At 47.9% G+C, this 21,615-nt stretch overlaps 1 protein-coding gene across 1 annotated transcript in view; it reads right to left on the reverse strand.

Annotated features, from left to right (window-relative positions):
• The window catches only part of LOC115085889 (oocyte zinc finger protein XlCOF6-like), a 44,445-nt gene extending 24,378 nt beyond the window's left edge, over positions 1–20,067 (reverse strand). Inside the window, exons 1-3 of the mRNA XM_029592426.1 lie at positions 19,672–20,067; positions 11,630–11,756; positions 6,497–6,613 (exon numbers count right to left, since the gene is read on the reverse strand). Of these exons, the coding sequence (XP_029448286.1) occupies positions 6,497–6,613; positions 11,630–11,756; positions 19,672–20,064 (637 nt within the window). The 5' untranslated portion in view covers positions 20,065–20,067. The remainder of the gene's footprint in view (positions 1–6,496; positions 6,614–11,629; positions 11,757–19,671) is intronic.
• Positions 20,068–21,615: the final 1,548 nt, after the last annotated feature.

Raw genomic sequence — 21,615 nt, forward strand, 5'->3', positions numbered from 1 at the left:
TCACAACAAAAGTCTCTCAGATTAGAGAAGTAGCATTACAGAACAGCTATACCTTAGAAACCATTTTAGCCTTAAGGGTGGTGTTTGTGCATTAATTGGATCTCATTGCTGTGTGTACATATCAGTTTGTAAAGCAAACCTCACACATACCACAGAGCAGATAGAAACCATGGTTGCTGATGCACCACTTTCAGACAAAATACCAACTTCTCCATGGGACTGGCTATGGTCCTGACTCCCTGATATTTCTGGTCTCATAAGGGTGATTTCTATTATAATGACCATAATTGTCTTAATTATTTGCCTGTGATGCTGTATTCAGTGCATACCCAACCTCATATCCATATTGAAACCTTGCTCTCAGCCCGAATACAAAGATGTCTTGTAAGATGCCTAATAGGGAATCCGGAGCCCTGCAGAGTTGGCACACCACCTGCACCTGCTCTGGGTGATATGGAGATTCAGAAGCTCATCGACAGCTGGCACACCACGTCGAATTAGCTTTCTTCTCTCCATAATCCCCCTTCCCCTATTTCCAGCCCATACCAAGACATAACAGATTTCAGTAAGGGTCTAAAGCTTTACTGAGCTGCCTAAACAAAAACAGAAAGGGTGAGATGTGGGAAATATGCGCTTGCCAGCAAGCCATTTCAGGGTTTAAACACTAACTTCCCTTCTCCCTGACATTTGCCTGAATAAAAGCATCACTTGTGCTTAAGTCTCTGCCTGGGAAAGGATACCTGTTGGCCCTGAATTCCTGGGGGAGGGGCTGGGTTTTCCCTAGTCAGAGGCAGGACAAAGTCAGGAGGTATAGATTTCAGCAGCCAATGATATGATCCGTGCACACCCCCTGAGCCAAAGCCAATGGTGTAATGACTCTTCTGTTGCTATGGGAAAGTAGCCAATCATGTAATGACACATCATCTGCCTTTGTATGAATGTACAATAAAAGGAAGAGGCTCGGGAGGACAAACCCTCTTTGCCTCTTTGCCTTCTCTCTTCCTGCCTGCCATGAAAGCTGTCTGAGGCCTCTTCATTACTCCTATACCATCCATCCCCGGGGCTTTGCCTACCTTCAAACCTTGATTTGCCCGAAATAATTCCTCATGCGTAATCTCAGCATTGAGGGACCTTTGTGCATTGTCAGACAGTTGTGGGAGCTCCAAGTCCTGCAAATAGTCATCTATGCGGGAGATGCCCTCAACAGGATCGGATGCATAAAAGGTTGGTGTAAAAACTCGTAAAGCGAGCACTGATTTCTTCAGCATTATATAGCATCGCCCCCAATGCATCTTTGATCTTAGTTACATGGGACTGGGCCGATCTCTCTTTTAATTTGCAAGCTAAGAGACGCCTGGCTTTATTCCCAAATTCAAAATGTTGTTGGCGTACCATAGCTAGTTTGATGCGCTATGTTAATAATGTCCAGGGCTCGGAGCTCTCTCTCGTATCAACAACCTGCTCATCAATTGACAGGAGTAATTCAGAATCTTTCTCCACTTAACTTAAAGACACCTGATCCCCTTTGGCATTTATTGCAACCTCTCTACTGGGATGCCCTAATTTCCCTGTTCTCCTAGTATCCTTCAAAGATACATCATTCTAATAAAAAACGAACCATGCGCTTCTGAGCGACTGTCGACCTTCCCCCATCATAGAGTTTAAAAGCTGCGCTATCTCCTTTTTAAAAGGTTAGTGCCAGCCGCCTGCTTCCACTCTGGTTAAGGTGGAGCCCATCCTTTCAGAAAAGGCCTCCCCTTCCCCAAAATGAAGCCCAGTTCCTAACAAATCTAAAACCCTCTTCCCTGCACCATCGTCTCATCCACACACTGAGGCTCCGGAGCTCTGCCTGCCTCTGTGGTCCTGCACAGAGAACGGGAGCATTTCAGAGAATGCCACCCTGGAGGTTCTGGATTTCAGTTTTCTACCTAAAACCCTAAATTTAGCTTCTAGAACCTCCTTCCTGCAGCCCGTTCCCTCCCAGCACTGTCTAAAATCCTATCTATGTCATGCCAGATCAGCACAATCACCCATCAAATACTCTTTACACACCCAAAGGAAACAGCCATGAGGTTTCTTTCAAAATGAAACAGAATTCCATTCAGTTTTGATATCAACAGGGAATTCATTGCATAATTGAAAACCCTACAAGTGGATCCAGACAATACGATGAAGCTGACACAAAGAAAGTACCTTAATAACAAGCCAATGTAAACCCCTCATAAGCGAAGATACAGACACCTCACTACAGCAGCCAAAGATGGCACGAGCTGCTGGATTTTGGACTATGTGAAGTCTGTGTAGCAGCCTCACAGGAACACGGATAAGGAGACAGTTACAACTGTCCAAAGAGGAAAGGACTAAAGGAAAATTGGTTCTTACCTGCTAATTTTCGTTCCTATAGTACCATGAATCAGTCCAAACTCCTGGGTTTATGTAACCCTGCCAGAGAAAGTGTCACTGACACTGCTCTATAAACCCCAGTGCCACCTGCAGCTCCTCAGTATTGATCGGTACCCAAGCCAAAAGAAGAAAATTCAACTGTAAAAAAACAACGCAACTAACGGTTTAGACTCAATAAACTGTGACAACACATACTGCATGCAGACCAACAATACTACAGCTGAGTGGGCGACTCTCCAAATCTCCTAAACCGGACGGGACTCTGGACTGATCTGTGGTACTACAGGTCCCCTTCTTGGGGACCACGAAATAAATGGAGTAGCGACCCGTGCAAAACTTCTGTCAAGGGAACTGGGATTACCGCACCCAAACGCTGGAAGCGATCCAGGGTCTCTCATACCGCTGCCTGCTTGACCACGGGACCGCAAGGGGAAATAAGGAACAGACTGCGAACAGGACAAGCAAATTCTAAAGCGTAGCCATTTCCTACTACACTGAGAACCCACTAGTTGCGTGTAATCCGGGCCCACTCATTGTAAAATTGAGTCAAGCGACCTCCAATAAAAGGAACGATGGTGTGGATCGGCCTCGCCTCATTGTGAGGGTTTACCACCAGCCGTAGCACCTCCAGTGGCTCCAAGAAACGGTCTCCAGGCCCCCCCCCCAAAAAAAAGGACTGCCCCCAAGAAGAAAATGGTCTCTGAGCTCCCGGAGCATCCCTCGAGGGCCGCAATCATCTATCGGAAAGAAAATGAGACCGCACCTGGAAAAAAACTCTTGGTTTTAGGCTTATCCTCAGGCAGGCGGGGAGCCTTATTATCTCCAAGACACTGAATCAGATGCTCAAGATCCTCTTCAAACAAAACCCGACCCTTGAAAGGTAGCGAACCTAACTGAACCTTGGAGGATACATCCGCCACCCAGTTTCGCATCCAGAGCAATCTCCTGGCCACCACCGCCGAAGCCATCACACGAGAGGAGGTATGGAGCAAATCATACAGAGCATCTACCCCGTAAGCCACTGTGGCCTCAATCCGCTCAGCCCTGTCCGAGTCCTCACGGACCTCGGCAGAGGCTCCTGAACCTGCTGAACCCACTGATGGCACGCACGTTGCACGAAGCTGGTACAAATCACCGCTCTCAAACTCAAGGTTGAGATTTCAAATATGCGCTTGAGGTGCACCTCCAATTTACAATCCTGCACGTTCTTTAACACCGCGGAACCTACCACAGGAATAGTGGTCTTCTTAGTGACCGCCGAGACCGCCACTTCGACCTTAAGGAGAGAAAAAAGTTCCAAGTCCTGCTCCGGAAGAGGATAAAGCCTCTCCATACTCTGACAACCTTTAGGCCCGCATCAGGGGACCCCCCCCCCCCACTCAGCTTCAACCATCTGCTTAACCGCCTTGTGGTACAGGAAGGAAGACGGGGGACCCCCTCATCCCATCTAGGATCGGGTCTGCTCCCTCCAAATCCTGGTCGTCCTGGGGCATCTTGACCCCCAAAACCTGAAAGGCCAAAGTGAGCAAAGCATCAAGCTCTTCTCGATTGAAAAGGCGCACCACCTTGGGGTCATCTGCTCTGGGAACGGGAAACCCCTGGTCATCAACTCCCCTGGAGCCTGATTGACTGGACCCACTTGCGGCCCCTGACCAGGGTCATCTCCGGTGCCCCGGAGCATCATCGGACTCCTCCGCATAGCTACTGCCCAAGCGACCCCCCCGAAGGAGGTCCAAGAAGTCTCTGAACAGGAGAAAACCGCGGTCTGCCCGAGAAACTCAGACCAGAACCAAAGCCAGTCCCTCCAAAAGGCTGGGAGGGCTGAGACTGGGCCTGAGCGACTCCCACAGTCACCTGTTTCTTTGCCAAAAAGGCATCGTGAAGTAACAAAATAAATTTGGGGGAAAAAGATGTCACTGCTGCTGCCCCTCCTGGGCCAACGGCAGGACTCGGCAGCAACGGGTTGTCCCCCGCCTCCAGTCCCCCCACCCCCCGATCGGTTCCCAAATTCGAATGGGCTGTAGATAAGCAGGGAGGATCCTCCCCTACTCCCCCCGATGGCGTGGGAGCAGGCGCCGAAAAATCTAAAATGGCCGCCACTCCTGCTTTGTCCGGGCAGAAGGCAGGATCCCAATAAGAGCCCCGGCCTGACTGCTGCCCCGACTCCGCCGACCTTAGATGCAGTTTCACGGCTGGTGGGCCCCCCGGAGGAGCCCTCCCCTCCCTGGGCACAACCTGCACAAAGCCCGCCCCGATTAAGGCGCCAACAGGATGAGCCGCACGCACGACACACGGCACCGCGAGTCATAACGGGGGGAGGAAACTACATGAAGACCCCCAAAAAACCAGAAAATACGGTAGAAAAAATGATCCCCCACGGGAAAACAGCCCCCACTTACTGCCACCAGGAGAGTAGGAGGTCACCCGTCCCACAGTGCTGTGTTGCAGCCTAAAGAGCCTTTCTATTTTTTTCCAATAAAAGCTTTACCTCAGTCTGAGACTTTGAGCCTAAGGCAAGCCTCAGGGACAGAGGGAAAGGGGGATAAACCCCAATGGAGCCTGCAGCCGCCGAAGCGGCCTCATGACAGGGAGGGATCTGGACACCAAGATTTACACCCCACGGGCGCACAGACCAGCCCACAAAAGGGTGACAACCCCTGGCTCGTCCACCTCAACCGGACAGGGAGAACCCAAAGGATTCCTAAAAAGAGAACCCCGGGAGGAAAGCTCAAAAGAAAAAGTAAAAAAGTAAGATAAAACTGCAGAACCGCAGTTTTCGCACCCTCTGCCACCTGCTGGAGACAGAGAAATACCGAGGAACTGCAGGTGGCACTGGGGTTTATGAAGCAGGGCCAGTAAAACTCTCTGTCTCCACCTGCTGGCAGGGATGCATAAACCCAGGAGTCTGGACTGATCCGGGTACGTACAGGGAAAGCTTGCGTTGCTAGCCTAAATGAATCTCTATCCAATAAAGGACGGAGACCGCGTATGAGTCACAATTTAAAGAATGCAGTCCAGACCCAAGTCTCCACTGGATGGTCAATGAGGCCACAAGAATGCCGGGGGTCTGGGCTGATCATTCCTTAATCTGATTTAGATTATCCGGTACTGATTTTATACTCCAGCAGTACAAAGTAAGAGACTTTGTAAATTTAGGAATAAAAAAAAAAAAAAGATCTCGGTGCTGCAGGATTTCTGGCTGAGATAGATCAGAGTACATTTTCTGAAGGGGCTTCTCTAGAGGTTTCGGTTGATAGTCGGTACCCTTGCTACACGACGGGAGGTTGATACGATCGCTCCCGAGGAGGAGACATTGCCTCCTCCTTGGAAATCTTTACCATGGATCGCAGCTGAACTGTGCAGTCTAAAACACAAAGGTCGGCAGTTAGAACGGTGCTAGAGACGCTCATGAACTGAGGAGGATAAATTAAATTATAGGAAGCATCTTACAAGCTGCGATTGTAAAATTAAAGAGGACAAGAAGACATACAGGTAAAATTTCAAAGCAGAGGGACTGATGTGTCTTATTTATGCAGATCCAATAAATGCGATCACCTATAAACATCTTCAGATGACGTGTATCTAACTCCCTTTTGGGTTTTTTTATGTTTGTTCTATCAACATCTGTTCACTTCTAATGTTCTAGATGTTTATAGGTGATCGTATTTATTGGATTTATTTATGCAGATGACATCCGATTTTATTTGGATTTTATTTGGACTTCAGCCCAGAATATGCAGAAAAATGACGGTCAGTGCAATAAAGCATAGTCTCCTGCATTTCAGATGCAGAAATGCAAGGGGGCAGCATGCGATAGCAAGTGATAAACTGAGCTGCACCACCCAGGAACCGAATGTGAATATCTCAGCAGCTCACGGGACCCATTCGTACCTGTGACCCCTGGGAAGTGATACTAAGCAGGGCCACTCAGATCTCAGTGCAGGGCTCTGCTGCCTCCTTTCTACAGAGATCTAAAGCCCCTTTCTGCATCTTCTACCCCTCAGTAAAAAGCTCTAAACCTGCAGAAGTGTTTCTCAGGATCTCTCTCCAAATCCTCCTGTGCATACTCTGCACAGTATTTATTATTACTCACCTGTGTATGAGTGAGTAACTTCTCTCTCTCCTGACTCCTGGGGATCCCAGACACACGGCACTTCCTCCTGTTTAATCCTTAGTAATACATCAGGATTTACCCTGTGATGACCTGTTTCTAGGGATAAAAGAGAGAAGTGAGATATATTTCTCTCACATTCACAGGAAAATACACAGCAGCAATGCTCAGAGAAGCAGCACACGATGGGGGAGGGACAGCGAGGATCTATTACTGTCATCCTCCACTAAGCAGAGTGGCCGGGTGGTGTGATAAAGGCGATCCTGCATTATTGGGCGTGGAGAAATAGTTTGCATGCATTAATGCAGATGAAAAAAGGTGGATCCCACACCATCTTTTAAAAGTAAACTGTGTTTTGTAGCAATTTGGGATAAGTATTTACAATCGCTGCCTCCCAGGGCGAGGAGGCTGCTGCTCAAATATCCTTAGCAGGTGCTTCCTTGATGTCCCTCTTTTTTCCTCCAGGACTTAATCTTTAACTTCTTTTCCCCCCTGTATCGGTTTATTCTGGGAATGGTACAGGGCAGGAGGGCTGAGGGGTGGGGTTCAGATGAATTAGGACCTCTAATTCAACGTGTATTAGAGGTTTGTTAGAGCTGTTCTGGAGATCAACGCTTTTCCTGAATGGACACGGCTTGGCTCCGGCGGGCGCACCAGCTGTCTCTGAGTTACGGGACTGCTTACGGTCTTGCTCAATGGGAATGAAGGGGGGAGGGGGTTCATGTGATATTACGATGACAGGTCTCCGCAGCTGTATTTATTACCTATTATGTATGCTGGTTGTTAATATTATATTACTACCCTTAACAGAAACCTGGGGGTAACCTACAGGGAGCGGCAGTTACTCCCCTCAACAGAAACCTGGGGGCAATCTACTCTTGCATTATCGGCTGCCTGCTTTTTCGTAATGAACCCTGACTGATCTGCATCCTCCAAGGTGGGAATGACAGTATGCAATCTGATTGCCAAGATTTTCAAGTCTATATTCAAAGAAATAAGTGTAAGACCCGCAAAGGGCAGGATCTTTGCCTGATTGAGGAAAAACTATCATCCCCGCAAATTCACTGAGGGAGGCAACTGCGGATCTGACAAAAAAAAAAGAAAATGTTCTATAATGACCTCAGAGGCGGTTCCAAAATATCCCCAAATTTCTTATAAGATTTGGCTGTCATACCATCCAGCCCAGGAGCTTTATGGACCTTCAATGTGGCTATAGCCTGAAGGATTTCATAGCCCATTATTTCCCCAACCAGTTGAATACTATGCTCTCTATCCAACCTCGTAAGATCAGCCAGTTGGAAATAATGATCTACGCCCTCCTCACTAATGGCCGATTCAGCTGTATATATGTGACTCTGTTAAATGTTGCAAGCCCGTCTCTAATCATGTCAGAAATATATATAATCAGATCCCCCGCCTCATTTCTGAGTTTTACTAATCGAATGAAGGGTCTGCTGCCGCCTCGGCTTCCAGGCCAGCAATCTGCTCCCCTTATTGCCAAATTCAAAAAGGTTTGCTTAACCCGCCTCAGGAGAGCATTTCATCTCCTCAGCCCTTAGCTCATTATATCTGCTCCTTTCCTGGTCAAGCTTCCACGACCACTTAAGGACTGCCGGATACTTTAGGCAAATCCTCCAGTGCTTTGATACCGTTTTCCAACTCTTAACCTAATTTTATACGGTTTTGCCTCTTTTATTGGTGGCAGCCCAAGAGATCAACTTGCCTGGAATGACTGCCTTCAAGCAATCTCAAACAAGAGTGCAGCCTAACGTCTTTTGTGTCATTAAAGTGAAGGTACTCCCCCCATATCTTCTCAAACATGCTCACCAATATCTTTATCATCCAATAAAGAGAAATTTCATTCCCAAAGGCGCAGTCCCGAATCAGTTGGTGCGAGGGAAAATATCAAAACTAACAAGGTGCACGATCTGACCAAGCGGATACTCAGATACTTGCAGAAGAAGGATCGGACATACAGGAGCCATTCACCCGAAACTTGTCAGTTCTGGAGTAGGTTTGATGGAGCTTAGGGGGGAAAATGTCTACCCACTCCCTAGGGTTTGTGAACTTCCAAATATCCAAACGCCATGATCTCATAAGGGCCTTTAACTTAGTTCTGTGTGATCGCGACACAACATTACGGCCAGTAGAATTATCCAAAGGTGGCGAGAGTGAAAGATTAAAGTCTCCCCCAATTATTATACAGCCTTCAAGGTGGCCACTGAGCAGCTCCCCCCAGTCTTGCATAGAAATGAGCCTGGTTATTATTAGACATCTGCCCCCAAGGCCCTAGGCTCCTTAAAAGCAGTTGGCGTTTCGTGGGAGAGTTCAGGCCACTGTCGTTATAAAAAAAAAAAATCCACCGATACACTAAGGGGACCTCCACCTCCATCAAATCTGTTCCCATTATCCTGCATTCAATCACCCTCTTGCCCACCCCAAACCTTCCCTCCAAAAATCGGTCCACAACCTTTGCGATAAAAGCAAAACCCTCCACTCTCAAAGGGCTAGAAACATGCATCGCACTGGGCACATAAATCAAACAGGAGGGGGATGTGTTGAGCACCCAACATAGAGCTCTTAATGATTCAGAAACACTATGGCACATACTCCTGTTAAATACAGAATCCAAGCCATCATCTAAGAGAACCATTAGGAACATAGAATCATAACACACGTAGGGTATAACACTTAAACTTGCAAACCAGTTTGGTTGAAGAAAAATCCCTCGCCAGCCCAATAGGGCCCATTTCCTAGAAAGCACTATCAGGTTGGCGCGCCCCGTCTTGGGTGCTCCCCATCAGAACTGGGCCTCAACCTGCGGCCACCTTTGTTCACACGCTGCCATTGAGTTGTTTTTCTCTTCTCGGTAATGCTGTAGGCCCAGGAGCAGTATTTTTTTTTTAACCTCAGTGTCTGCTTTAGACAGAATCTCGCAGGCCTCCTCCGCAGTGCGAATCTTAAAGAGGTTTACTCCCCCGATTGTAAAAAAAAAAGACAGACCAAAGGGATACATCCATCGATAAATGACATTCCTCCACCCCCGCAATTCCTCAGTGACAGTCTTCAGAGCGCTGCGACGTTTTAGCGTAGATGCAGACAAATCATTATATGGTTCGATTTTGTGACCTTCCCACATTATCTAGCCCAGAGATCTCGCTTGGCGCATTATTTGCTCCTTAACATGGAAATAGTGAATGCAGGAAATTATGTCTCTAGGTTTGTTCTTGCTCGGAGGGCCCAATGCTCTATGAGCACGGTGGATTTCAATAACATCAGGCTCGCCCGAACATAGAATAAGCAGACAGATGGATCTCATCCTGCTTTATACAATCTGCACAGGAATCCATCTCTGGCACACCCCTGAATCTTATACTGCAGCACCGCCGCCAGTGATTTTCCACATCCTCCATTTTCTCAAGTGGCTCAGTATTAGCAGACTTAAAAAAATTCCACATCTGACTGCAAATGCACCAGGAGATCAGATCGCTCATCCGAACATCGGTCGTGTTCCCTCAAGCCACTGCCTGAGCTCGGCGAGCCACTGAGCTGTGCTCAGCTCGTTTACCGTAGTTACAATCTCACCTTTAGTAGCCGCCAGATCTGCCTTTAAGTTCCTTAAAACAATGCAGCAGATCAGCTTAGCACGTTGCTCCTCCTCCTCCTCCACTTTCTCCACCTGCGCCGTGTGGTCGGCCTCCTCTCCACCTGCCGCGCTGCCAGGGCTGGAGAGCTCCTGCAGGTCAACCAACTTTCTGCGTGCAGTCATTGGGAAGCCGGCACTCAGGAACCACCCCCGGTTTGCTCAAAACTACACCCTGTGTGCTGAAAGCTTACATTTAGCTACCTCGTGGAGCTCTTGGCTTAAGCAGCCATCTTGGAAAGCTGATGTCACAGCTCTATTGCTCACCGAGGCCCTGCTGGTGCAATTCCGTCAAGCTGTGTGCAGCATTCATTTGAGCAGCTCCAAATAAGATCTCTCGACGGTTAACTAGGATTTAAATTTTCCTTCAGCATGAACAGCAGTGGATATATAAACTCGGCGCAGTGCGGCCACGAGATCTCGAACAGAGATTGAATGGGCAGTGTTTGTCTGAAGAACGATGTGGGTAGTGAGAGTTCTTTGTTGGTTTTGGTTGGTCATTCATTTTGGTCCAGCGGCACTTGATGAATGTGCTCGGGGGCGGGGCCTGTAAACTCCTTACGTGCATGATGGCGTTTTTCCCCATGAGCTGCCAGTTTTTAACGTCGGGACTATCATCGAGGCTGTACGAAGCGGTGCGTGGGGGAGGCAGATGTGATTATTCTAAGGGGGGCATGCAAAGTTGATTTTAACTGAAAAGTTTTCTCTTTCACTGGCCAGCTACGACTGGAACCCCCCGCCCCCCAGGGAAACAGCAGCGCCGTGACAGGCGTGGGAGAGCTGGAGAACTTTCTTTTTGAAATGCCAATAAGAGCGTAGGTTTTTGGCACAATTTGTTTTCTATTTCCTGGTGGAGGAACGTTTATTTTTGATTTTTTTCCATGCCCGATCTGAATAAAGCATTGGGTGGATGATTTCAATAGCAGCGCTGCCGTCTGACCCCTGCTTGGAGCCCATAGCGGGCAGCGGATTATATTTCTGATACCGGCTCCTTAACAGATTGCTTTCTGAATAGTTTTAAAACAAAACTTCTGCATATTAGCACCTCATTTATTGTTTATTTTCAGTCTTTATCTTATTCAAAATTCATTTCATGTTTTGGATAATTTATGTACTGTTTGTTTGTTTGTGTTCATTATGGATGTAATTTATTGTAATCCATGCTGAACAATTATTGGAATCAGTGGAATATAAGAATGTGAAAATAAACTGAAGAAGATAAAACACGAAACGGCTGATATTCCGCACCATTTAGCCAGGTAAGTTCAGGCTGATCGGGCTAAGTGGTACCATTTCAATCTTCAGATGCATTCAGCTTCTGCCATTTTTCTGGATAATCCTGCAGGGCTGGGAGAGGCCCAAATCGTGTTTGCAAATTTCTGGAGTGGAACTGACCCAGGAAAGAATTCACAAATGGCCTTCAGTAAATCATCTTCTGTGTCTGCTAAAAATGCAGATAATACGATCCTTACCTAGAGAGCTCAGGGTCTCGTAATTCTCCTTCATCACCTCCCTGTACAGCTTCTTCTGCCCTTCGTCTAAATACCCCCACTCCTCCTGGGAGAAAGAGACCGCGACGTCCTCAAACGTCACCGGCACCTGAAAAACAAACCAGGAACACTCAGGGACACGTGGAGGGGCTCAGGATGCGTTAGATCTCAGCTGGCTTTATCCTCCTAACATTGTTATCATGAAAGAGGGGACAGCAGGACCTCTTACTGCACAGGAAGAGCCAGGCTTGCTCCTCCCGTGTTTGCCCCTAGAGTGACTTTCCTCTCTGGTCCCCAGGGTTTGCAGGTCTAACTAGGAAACAATTCTCCGATAGTGACATTTCTGTCAGAGTTATCTGGATAAATCAGTGAATAGTGAAACCTGAGCTGTAACAGAACATTATCCAGAGCATCAGGAGAACTCGCTGCGCTAAATCCATACAGGGCAGGAGGAGTTTGTCGTCAGTGTAGTAAAATGTCTCCCATTTTCTAGGCTGGAGAAAAAAAAACAAACCACTTGACGGTTGCCACAGTTTTGGGGGTGGCGTAGCAGTGGCCAACACGGCACCATCCGCATACCCGGGCACCCTCCAGCTATGGAGCCAGAAACTCCAGGCAAATAATAGAAAAAAAATCTGGGTCCTGCTGCAGAAGCAGCCGCCTGCGCAGACCTGCAAGAGGAAGTCATTTTGCAAGTGTCGGGACCTGGAAGAGAACGTCAGGTTTCATGGAGCTGCCTGGGAAGGGAAGGGAGCGCAATTGTGACCGGCTGGAAGGAGGACCCTCGGCCCAGTAGGCCAGGAGAAAAAGAAAGCATCCCATTGGCTGCAGCTGCTTGAGGTTTCAGAGGAGGGAGGGGAAAGTGTGGATATGAGTGAGCATGTACAAGAGAGAGAGAGATGACAGCATGTGGAAGACAGAGATAAGAACCACCATATTGGGTCAGACCAAGGAGCCTTCAAGCCTAGTATCCTGTTTCCTATAATGCAGAGTTTCCCAAACCTGTCCTGGGGACCCCACAGCCCGTCGGGTTTTCAGCATATCCACAATGAATATGCAGGAGTTGAATTTGCATACCATGGAGGCTCAGGCTATGCAAATTTATCTCATGCGAGTTCATTGTGGATATGCTGAAAACCCGACGGGCTGTGGGGTCCCCAGGACGGGTTTGGGAAGCCCTGCTATAGTGGCCAACCCATGTCACAAGTACCTGATAAGATAGATAGACTCTTATGCCGCTTATGCCCAGTAATAAGCAACGGCTTTCCTCAAGTTTACCCGGTTAATAAGAGGAACGTTTCCCCAAACCTTATTTAAACCCGACTCCACTGACAGCCTTTACCACATCCTCCAGCAATGAATTCCAAATCTGGTTGCGTCTTGTCAGAATAGGCTTCCCCTTTCCCAAAATGTTGCCCAATCCTTAATAAATCAAAAGCGCTCTTCACTGACCATCGCCTCATCCATGCATTCAGACTCCAAAGCTCTGGGAGAATGTGCGTGGAACAGGAAGCATTTCCGAGAATGCTTAACTGGAGGTTCTAGATTTCAGCTTCCTACATAAAGGCCTAAATCACAGTTTCCTATGTTCTTTGTACCCTGCATATGCCATGATAGCCGGATCCCTCCCAGCACTCTCTCATATTCTATGTAGGTGATGCATGAGGTGCACCACCTTCTCACCAGGCAGATAAATTACTTTCAAGTGGCTGAAAGATGGAATGTAAATCAAATCAAATAAATTAAAAAAAAAAAAGATCCTCATGTCCACTGGTAACCCAGCTATCTACATTCCCAATGACTGAATCACCAACTACTACGGCTGTCCTAACCCTTCCCTGCTGGGAAACAAGCTCCTGGAGACCCATCCTCAGTGTGAAAGGACAGTGCCTCACCTGGAGAGCAGGGCCCAGCTGAAGGACCATGTCCTGCTACACCAAAGCGATGCTCTCCTTCCAGGTGATTTTTCTCCTCCAAGGCAAATAGGGGCTGCCAGACCATATCTGGGACTTTACTACTTTGTCCGTGAAGGTCTTCTCTCTATATCTTTCAGAGACTGGGTTCATTCTCTGAGAGCCAGGAGCCCTCGACATTCAGCCTCTCTCCAGCTGCCAGATAATCATTCATCTGCCATTTGGAGCAAAAGCCTGGACTGCTCTCTACACTTCATTATTGTTAAAGGAGATATTACTACTTAGTACAGACAGATGAATCCAGAACCAGCGGGTTATGCACCTCTACCAGCAGATGGAGACAGAGTAAAGCTGACATCACAGTATATAAATATATCTATCTATCTATATCTCTAGCTCTCTCTCTCTATCTATATCTATACACACACACACACACACACCCCTGCATTGACATCAGCCCGCCAGTATTCTCTGCAAAAGCCAACTGTAGACAAACTAAGAAAACTTGATTATTAACTGACAACCATTCCAGCACTCAGCCAACAGGAAACCACTGAGCTCAGACAAGGAGTGCAATGACACTAGTCTAGGGAGTGGATTGACCAAGTTCCAGTTCTCCCTGGAACACGCAGCCATGCAGGAGGACCATAGCACAACCATTCGGCAACCAAGGCAAGTAGTAATTTCTCCTTTCTTAGCGTTCAGACTGGTGAATCCAGAACCAGTGGGATGTACCAAAGCTACTCCCGAACAGGGTGGGAGGCTGCCTGCGGTCCACTTAAAACCACACGTGCGAAGGCTGCGTCCTCCCGGGCCTGCACATCCAGGCAATAATGCCTAGAAAAGGTGTGTAAGAAGGATCACGTCGCAGCTCAGCAAATGTCGATGGGAGACAATCTAACCTCTGCCCGTGACACTGCCTGCGCCCTAGTGGAATGAGACCTAACCTGACTAGGCAATGGCTGCTCAGCATCCATATACGCGGCCGTGACTACCTCCTTAATCCAGTGGGCTATTTTAGCCACGATGCCAGCTCATCCTGTTTACTCCGACCATGGAGTATAAACAGCCAGTCCATCTTCCTGAGAGGTTCAGAAGCCTCTAAATACCTCAAGATATGCCTCTTGATATCCAAGGACCGTAACAGGTGATAACCCTCCGCATCTCTTTCCCTAGCCAGAGATGGTAGGGAAATGGACCGATTCAAGTGAAAATCAGAGACCTCTTTTATCAAAAAGGAAGGAACAGTATGCAGCTGTATTGCACCCTAGGAGTCAATAGTAGAAACGTCTCCCAGCAAGACAAGGCCTGTAGTTCAGATACTCGACGCACAGAACAAATTGCCACAAGAAACACTGTTTTCAAGGTCAGTAACCTCAAGGAAAAGTTACACATCGGCTGAAAAGTAGGGCCCGCTAAAAAATCCAAAACTAGATTAAGACTCCACATGGGCACCGGTAACCACAAGGGAGGATGAAGATGTTTCACTCCTTTCAAGAAAACGGGCCACATCTGGATGAACTGACAGGGCTTCACCATTCAACTGACCTCAGAAACAGGCAAGAACCACCACATGTACCTTTAAGGAATTAAGGGCCAACCCTTTGCTCAATCGAGTCTGCAAAAATTCCAAAATGAGTGGGATCTTAACTGAATAAGGAAGGACTCCTTTATCATCACATCAAGCCTCAAACACTCACTAAACCCGCAAATAGGCTAAGGAAGCGGAGATCTTTCTCGCTCGTAGCAAGATGGCAATCACTGCAGTAGAATATCCATGCTTCAGCAAGCAAACCCTCTCAAAGGCCATACCAAAAGACAAAATTGAGTCGGATCTTTGTGAAGAACAGGTCCCTGCTGTAGCAGATCCCTGTGCATCGAAAACTGGAGGGGAGATTCCACCAGGAGCCTTCGCAAATCCACATCCCATGGTCTTGTGGGCCAATCTGGTGCCAGCAGAAGCACCATCCCCCTGTGACTCTTGATCTTCCGAATTATTCTGCCAAATATGGGCCATGGGGCAAAAGCATACAGCAGATGGTCCTCCGGCCAATCCAGCATGAGAGCATCAATGTTCAAAGACTTTGGCTCTCTCCTGTGACCGAAAAAAACAAGGAACTTTCACACTGCGAGCAGTCACCCAGTAGGTCCATAAACAGAAGGCCCCAGTGATCCACTAAGAGCTGAAACACCTCGTTTGACAATTCCCATTCTCCTGGATGCAGACTCTGCTGAGAAAGTCGGCTCTTACATTGTCTTTTCCTTCGAAATGCAAGGCTGAGATTTCCTGAAGATGCACTTCTGCCCATTCCATAAGTTGGGCTATTTCCTGAAACACTTACTCGCTCTTGGTTCCTCCCTGCTGATTGATGTAAGCCATTGTTGTTGCATTATCCGACATTATCTGGACCGCACGACCCTGCAAGCGGTCGCCGAACTGTAAGCATGCCAACTGGTCCACCCGAGCTTCCAGCCAATTGATGTTCCAGAGAGACTCTTCTGCACTCTAGCGCCCTTGCGCTGTCAGCTCTTGACAGTGGTGTTCTTAAGGAAACCCCCTTTCTTAGATGAATACTTTTAACCACCAATGCAGTTGAGTGCAGGCTTCCATTAGCAGGTGAAGCCAAATCGAATAGTCTTGAGACTGGGGGGCTCCAACAAGACAGCAGAGTGCGCTGAAGAGGACGCCCACAGTACCAGCTCCAGGGTTGCCGCCATCAATCCAATCACCTGTAGATAGACCAAACTGCTGGGCGTATTGTGTTTGTCAATAGATGCACCTGTGCCATCAGCTTCTGAATGTGGCCTTCTGGCAGGAACACCCTGCCCTGCTTTGTGTCGAACTGAACACAGAGATACTCTAATGACTGTGATGGCTGAAGATTGCTCTTGGCCAGGTTCATGACCCAACCTAGCTCCTGCAACAAGGAGATCATCTTGCGTGAGACCCGGAGGCTCCCTTCCAGACTCCTGGCCCGAATCAGAGTCATCCAAGTACTGGTGCACCAGGATCCCATCCTCTCTCAACTCCGCCTCCACCACCACCACAACCTTGGAAAAAGTTCTGGGCGTGGTGGCCAAACCAAAAGGTAGCAATGACGCCCCAAAACCAAGAAACACAGAACTTGTTGATGCTCTAGCGGATGGGAATATACAGGTACGCCTCAGACAAATCCAGAGACGTCAGGAACTCCCTTGAATGAACTGCCATTATCACAGAGTGCAAGGTTTCCATACAAAAACGAGTCACATGCAAATGATGGTTGACCCCTGAGATCCAGGATGGGAACGAAAAGAGCCCTCCTGGAAATAAATGGAACATCGGCCCGTATTTTCTTGAGACGTGGGCACTGGAACCACAGCCTAAGGCGTCTTGTCAATGTGTACACTCCACTGCCTGTCTCTTCTGCGGAGAGCTGCAGGGAAACACCATGAACACGTCCCGAGGAACAATGCGAAACTCCACCACATAGCCATCTCTTATCTCCAGAACCCACTGATCTGACATAATCTCGACCCACCTCTGATAAAAAAAAAAAGAGAGAGTGACCTCCTATCTCCTGTTCCCGGGGGGTGGGTCAGCACACCTTTATTGGGAGGTTCAGGGTGCGCCGCTTCGTGAGCCTGTGCCCTGTCTGGGCTTCCTGGGGTGAAACAACAGATCTACCCAAAGGTCAAGTCCTCTAGAAAGCTGCTCCTCTGTAGGGTCAAAAACGTATGAACCCCCTAGTATGACCTCTTGTGCTGAAGGAGTGGGGGGCGCCTGTGTCTTATCCTCTGCTTAATGAGGAACCTGGGACTCACCCCACTTATTGGCCATTTTCTCCAGCTCACTCCCAAACAAGAGCGAGCCTTTAAACTTTCTAAGGTTAAACTTCGAGGTTGTATCGTCCGACCAATTTCTCAGCCATAGCTGACGCCTAACCGCTATTACCAAAGCCACTCTTCTGGCCAAAGTGCAGACAAAATCGCAGCCCACATCTGCCAAAAAAAGCAGCTGCTGGTTCCATCACTGCCCTGTAATTCACACAAGAGCGAGCCATCAGGGAACAGCAGGAAGCTATCTGCAAATTCATAGCCATTGCATCAAAGGCTTGCTTAAAGATGGCCTCAATTCTCCTATCCTGAGCATCCTTCAAGGCCGCTCCCCCTTCCTCGAGAATAGTCATCCGCTTAGTAACAGCACACACCAGCGCATCCACCTTCGGAAAGCGTACAAGCTCTCTCGCAGCTGGATCCAGGGGGGTACAGTCCCTCCAAGACTCCGGGGCGCCCCAATCAAGGTCAATCAATTTTTGAACGGCCTCCATAATGGGGAAGAAACAAGAGGCTTTACGCAAACAAATCAAAATGGGACCTTTCTTTGGCTCAGACACGGAGTCGGCCCCCCGGAGCTCCCAGCACCTTCCGTGCTGGGAAATCAATGTCCATGAAAGAAAAGCAGCATAGTTCTATGCGGCTGCAATCCTGGAGGAATTTCCCCATCTTCCAGGGAGGAAGGATCGGCTTCATCACCTGTGCCATCTGGATCCCTGTTGGGGAGGCCTGCAGCAGCAGATCTAGACTTACTCCGATGCTTGCCCACAGCACCAGGCGTGCAGGAATCTGCAGCCTGCGATCCTGACTTGTCAAGATTGGCCGGGGCCAGGGACTGCGCCTGAAGAAAAGACTGAAGACCTTGAACACAATTATACCCAAGAAAAGACAGGGGGGATCCATGCCAAAACCAGGGGGCATCAGACTTGCGCCCACTGAACTACCTTCCCCCACTGACGACCTGCAATTCTCCTTGAGGGTGTGTGTGTCCATGTCCAGGTGCATAACATACATAGTTAAAAAAAATACATAAATAAAACTCAAGGCACCCAAATAATCGTTTCTTCTATGTAAATGGTCACACACGAGCCTTCTGTCATTACTGCCATTCATCCCCAGTAAACAGCTGAAATTTTGGGGTCATCCCTCTCTTGCAGAACTGGGAGAGGACACTGTCGTAATCCAATATCATGATCAATATGTTAATGAGATCAACCTGCAACTGGATGGCCATCGATATTGTGAGAGACCAGATCAGGGTCCAATCCCAGCCCTATCTGAACTAATTCTTAGAGAACGGACACAGGCTCTCTTGCCGCCTCAGGAAGTACAATTTTTAACCCTTGCTCATCAAAGGCTCTGGTTTTCTGTGCAGAAGCTAAAATGCATAAAACTAATCGGAGAAAGTTCTTTTTCACTCAACGCACAATTAAACTCTGGAATTTGTTGCCAGAAGATGTGGTTAGTACAGCTGTGCTTAAAGAAAGGATTGGATAAGTTCTTGGAGGAGAAGTCCATTACCTGCTATTAATTGAGTTGACTTAGAAAATAGCCACTGCTATTACTAGCAACAGTAACATGGAATAGACTTAGTTTTTGGGTACTTGCCAGGTTCTTATTGCCTGGATTGGCCACTGTTGGAAACAGGATGCTGGGCTTGATGGGCCCTTGGTCTGACCCAGTATGGCATGTTCTTATTTTCTTATTGGATAATGCGCCCAGAAAACCTATAGTGGCAGCCATCGGGTTTTCGTGGATTTTTTTTTTAAGTTGAAATGCTTCGAGCGAGATCGCGTTACAAGGATACAAAACATATGCTGAACATTTTGGATGGAGTGACTTTGATATAAGTCCACTTTCTACAAACATCCCCCAAAGGCAGGTAGTAGTAAAAATATTAAGTGAGTGTATATTGCACAAGCCCCAATCTAGTCCTACTGAATTTATTTTAAAAATCTGTCCTTCTGCTGGGACCCCTCTCTTTCGTGCACGTGAAAGTTTGCTGCACTGACCCCGGGCAGTCTTAGACGCATAAACCCGTTTTTATATGTGAAAATAGCGTTCAAGATTCACTAGAGGTAGATGTGCAAGCTGTGCTTTCTCCTGATAAGGTTTGTGGTTGGAGTCGGGTCCCGGCTACACCGCATTCAAGGAAGAGAATCCATGGATATTTTGCAAAGCCTCCCAAAGCAATTTTTAATCCACTCCCCTGATGTAACATTCTTGCAGGATCTGCTCCCGTCCCAGCCTCCCTCGCAAGTGGCAGCTTCTCCCCTGCGGGAGGAAACGTCCCACCTTGTTCTCCAGCGCCTGCAGCCGCTTCGCCTGAGCAGAGATTTCCTTCTCCTGGGTCCCTGAGCGCAGCTCCAGCGAGGAGATTTCCCCCTGAATCCTTTCCAACTTGCTGCTCATTGTGGCTTCCAGCCGCACCAGAACCATCCACAGAGAGCCCAAGGTCCTGGGCTGCAGGGGATCCAGAGCCCGCCCTGCCCCCGGGGGCTCTGCCAGAGGCTGCACCGAGGAGGGAGCGGACCCCTTCCTGCCGGCGCCGGGAGACTTCCCCTTTCTATTCCCCATCGTCAGCATCGGAGAAAAAGAGAAACCCACAGCCCTGCCCTCCCCCTGCAGCTTCTCTCCTAAGGGATAGGCATGGAGGTTAAAGGGAGAGCAGGAAGATGGGAAGCACATGTAACATTGTCAATGCCAATAAAGTTATTTGAATCTGAATCAAGAGAGAGGGAGGGAGGGAAGCTGGGAGTGAGCAGGGAGAAGCGGGAGGATGGGAGAGAGGCGTCTCTGACTGCTGCCCCCTCCCGCACCCGCCCAGAACTGACAGCAGGAGCAGCTCCTGCACACAGATCCTGAGTCCCTTTGTCCTCAGACAGGAGCAGAGCTGCCAAGGGGGAGGAAATATTAAAGGAGATATTCAGTGCACTGCATCCCTCTTCCCACTTCTATCAGAAAAAAAAATCCCTTATGGATGAGGACAAATTTCTTTATTTCAGTTTGATATTTCACTATATCCCTAAAGCAGGGGCTCTCAACCCACTCGACAAGCCAGTCTGATATACAGGCTATCCCCAATGAATATGCATGAGAAGGCTTTGCATACAATGGAGGCACTGCATGCAAATCAATCTCCTGCATATTCAATGTGTATATGTTAAAATCCCAACTGCCTTGGTCTCAAGGACTGGTCTGAGAATCCCTGCTCTGAAGCACTCAAAGAGGATTCAATAAAGCAGGGATGGCCAACTCCAGTCCTTGAGATCCAAAAGGCCTGCTTTTAAGAATATCTATAATGAATACGCAAGAGATAGATTTGCATACAATGACCGCAGTTCATGCAGATCTGTTTCCTGCAAAGTCATTGTGGATATCCTGAAAACCTGGCCTGTTTGTGACTCTCAAGGACCACAGTTGTCCACCCTGTAATAAAGCAAAACCAACAAGCACATGAATAATATTATTATACATTAAACACCTCCAGATGCCACAAAACATAGATAACAGCTCTTCCCCTAGCTCTGGAATTCATTTCCCTTAGATTAGCTACCTAGGACTGAAAAAAAAAAAAAAAAAGGCAGGAAATCCTCCCCAGAATATACATAAGGGTTTCCCAAACCTGGCCAGTCGGGTATTCAGGATAACCATAATGAATATGCATGAGATAAATGTGCATATCATGGAGACTCAGCATATGCAAATTTATCTTATGCATATTAACAGAGGATATCTTGAAAACCCATTAGCTATGGGATCACCAGTATAGGTTTGGGAAGCCCTGATATAAATCCATGCGTCTGCAGTTTGATTTTTCTCTGCTTGTTCTCCATCTTCTCTTAGCTCTGTCTCTGCCTCCTTTCTTTCTGGTATCCTTCTCCCTTTTTCTTTTATGTTCCAGCTCTGTCTCATTCTTTCTCTCTTTATTTCTTCTACATCAGGGGTTCTCAATACAGGCTCCAGGACTCACCCAGCCAGTCAGGCTTTCAGGATACCCACAATGAATATGCATGAGATTGATTTCCATACAATGAAGGTCATGTGACCCAGTACAGTGCAATAGCCAAACTCCTGACTGATCTGATGAAGAGGCAGCTAGCACATATCATCATACCTGGGAACGATCCGGATCTGGCCCGGAGACTCCGGAATTCTACAAGAATTACCGGGTTTCCGGGCCAATACCGGAAATCTCCGGGTGCTGCAGCAAAACCAATCTGCTTGGACCCGGAAAGA

The sequence above is a fragment of the Rhinatrema bivittatum genome, chromosome 2 (assembly GCF_901001135.1).
Source record: "Rhinatrema bivittatum chromosome 2, aRhiBiv1.1, whole genome shotgun sequence".
Lineage (NCBI taxonomy): Eukaryota > Metazoa > Chordata > Amphibia > Gymnophiona > Rhinatrematidae > Rhinatrema > Rhinatrema bivittatum.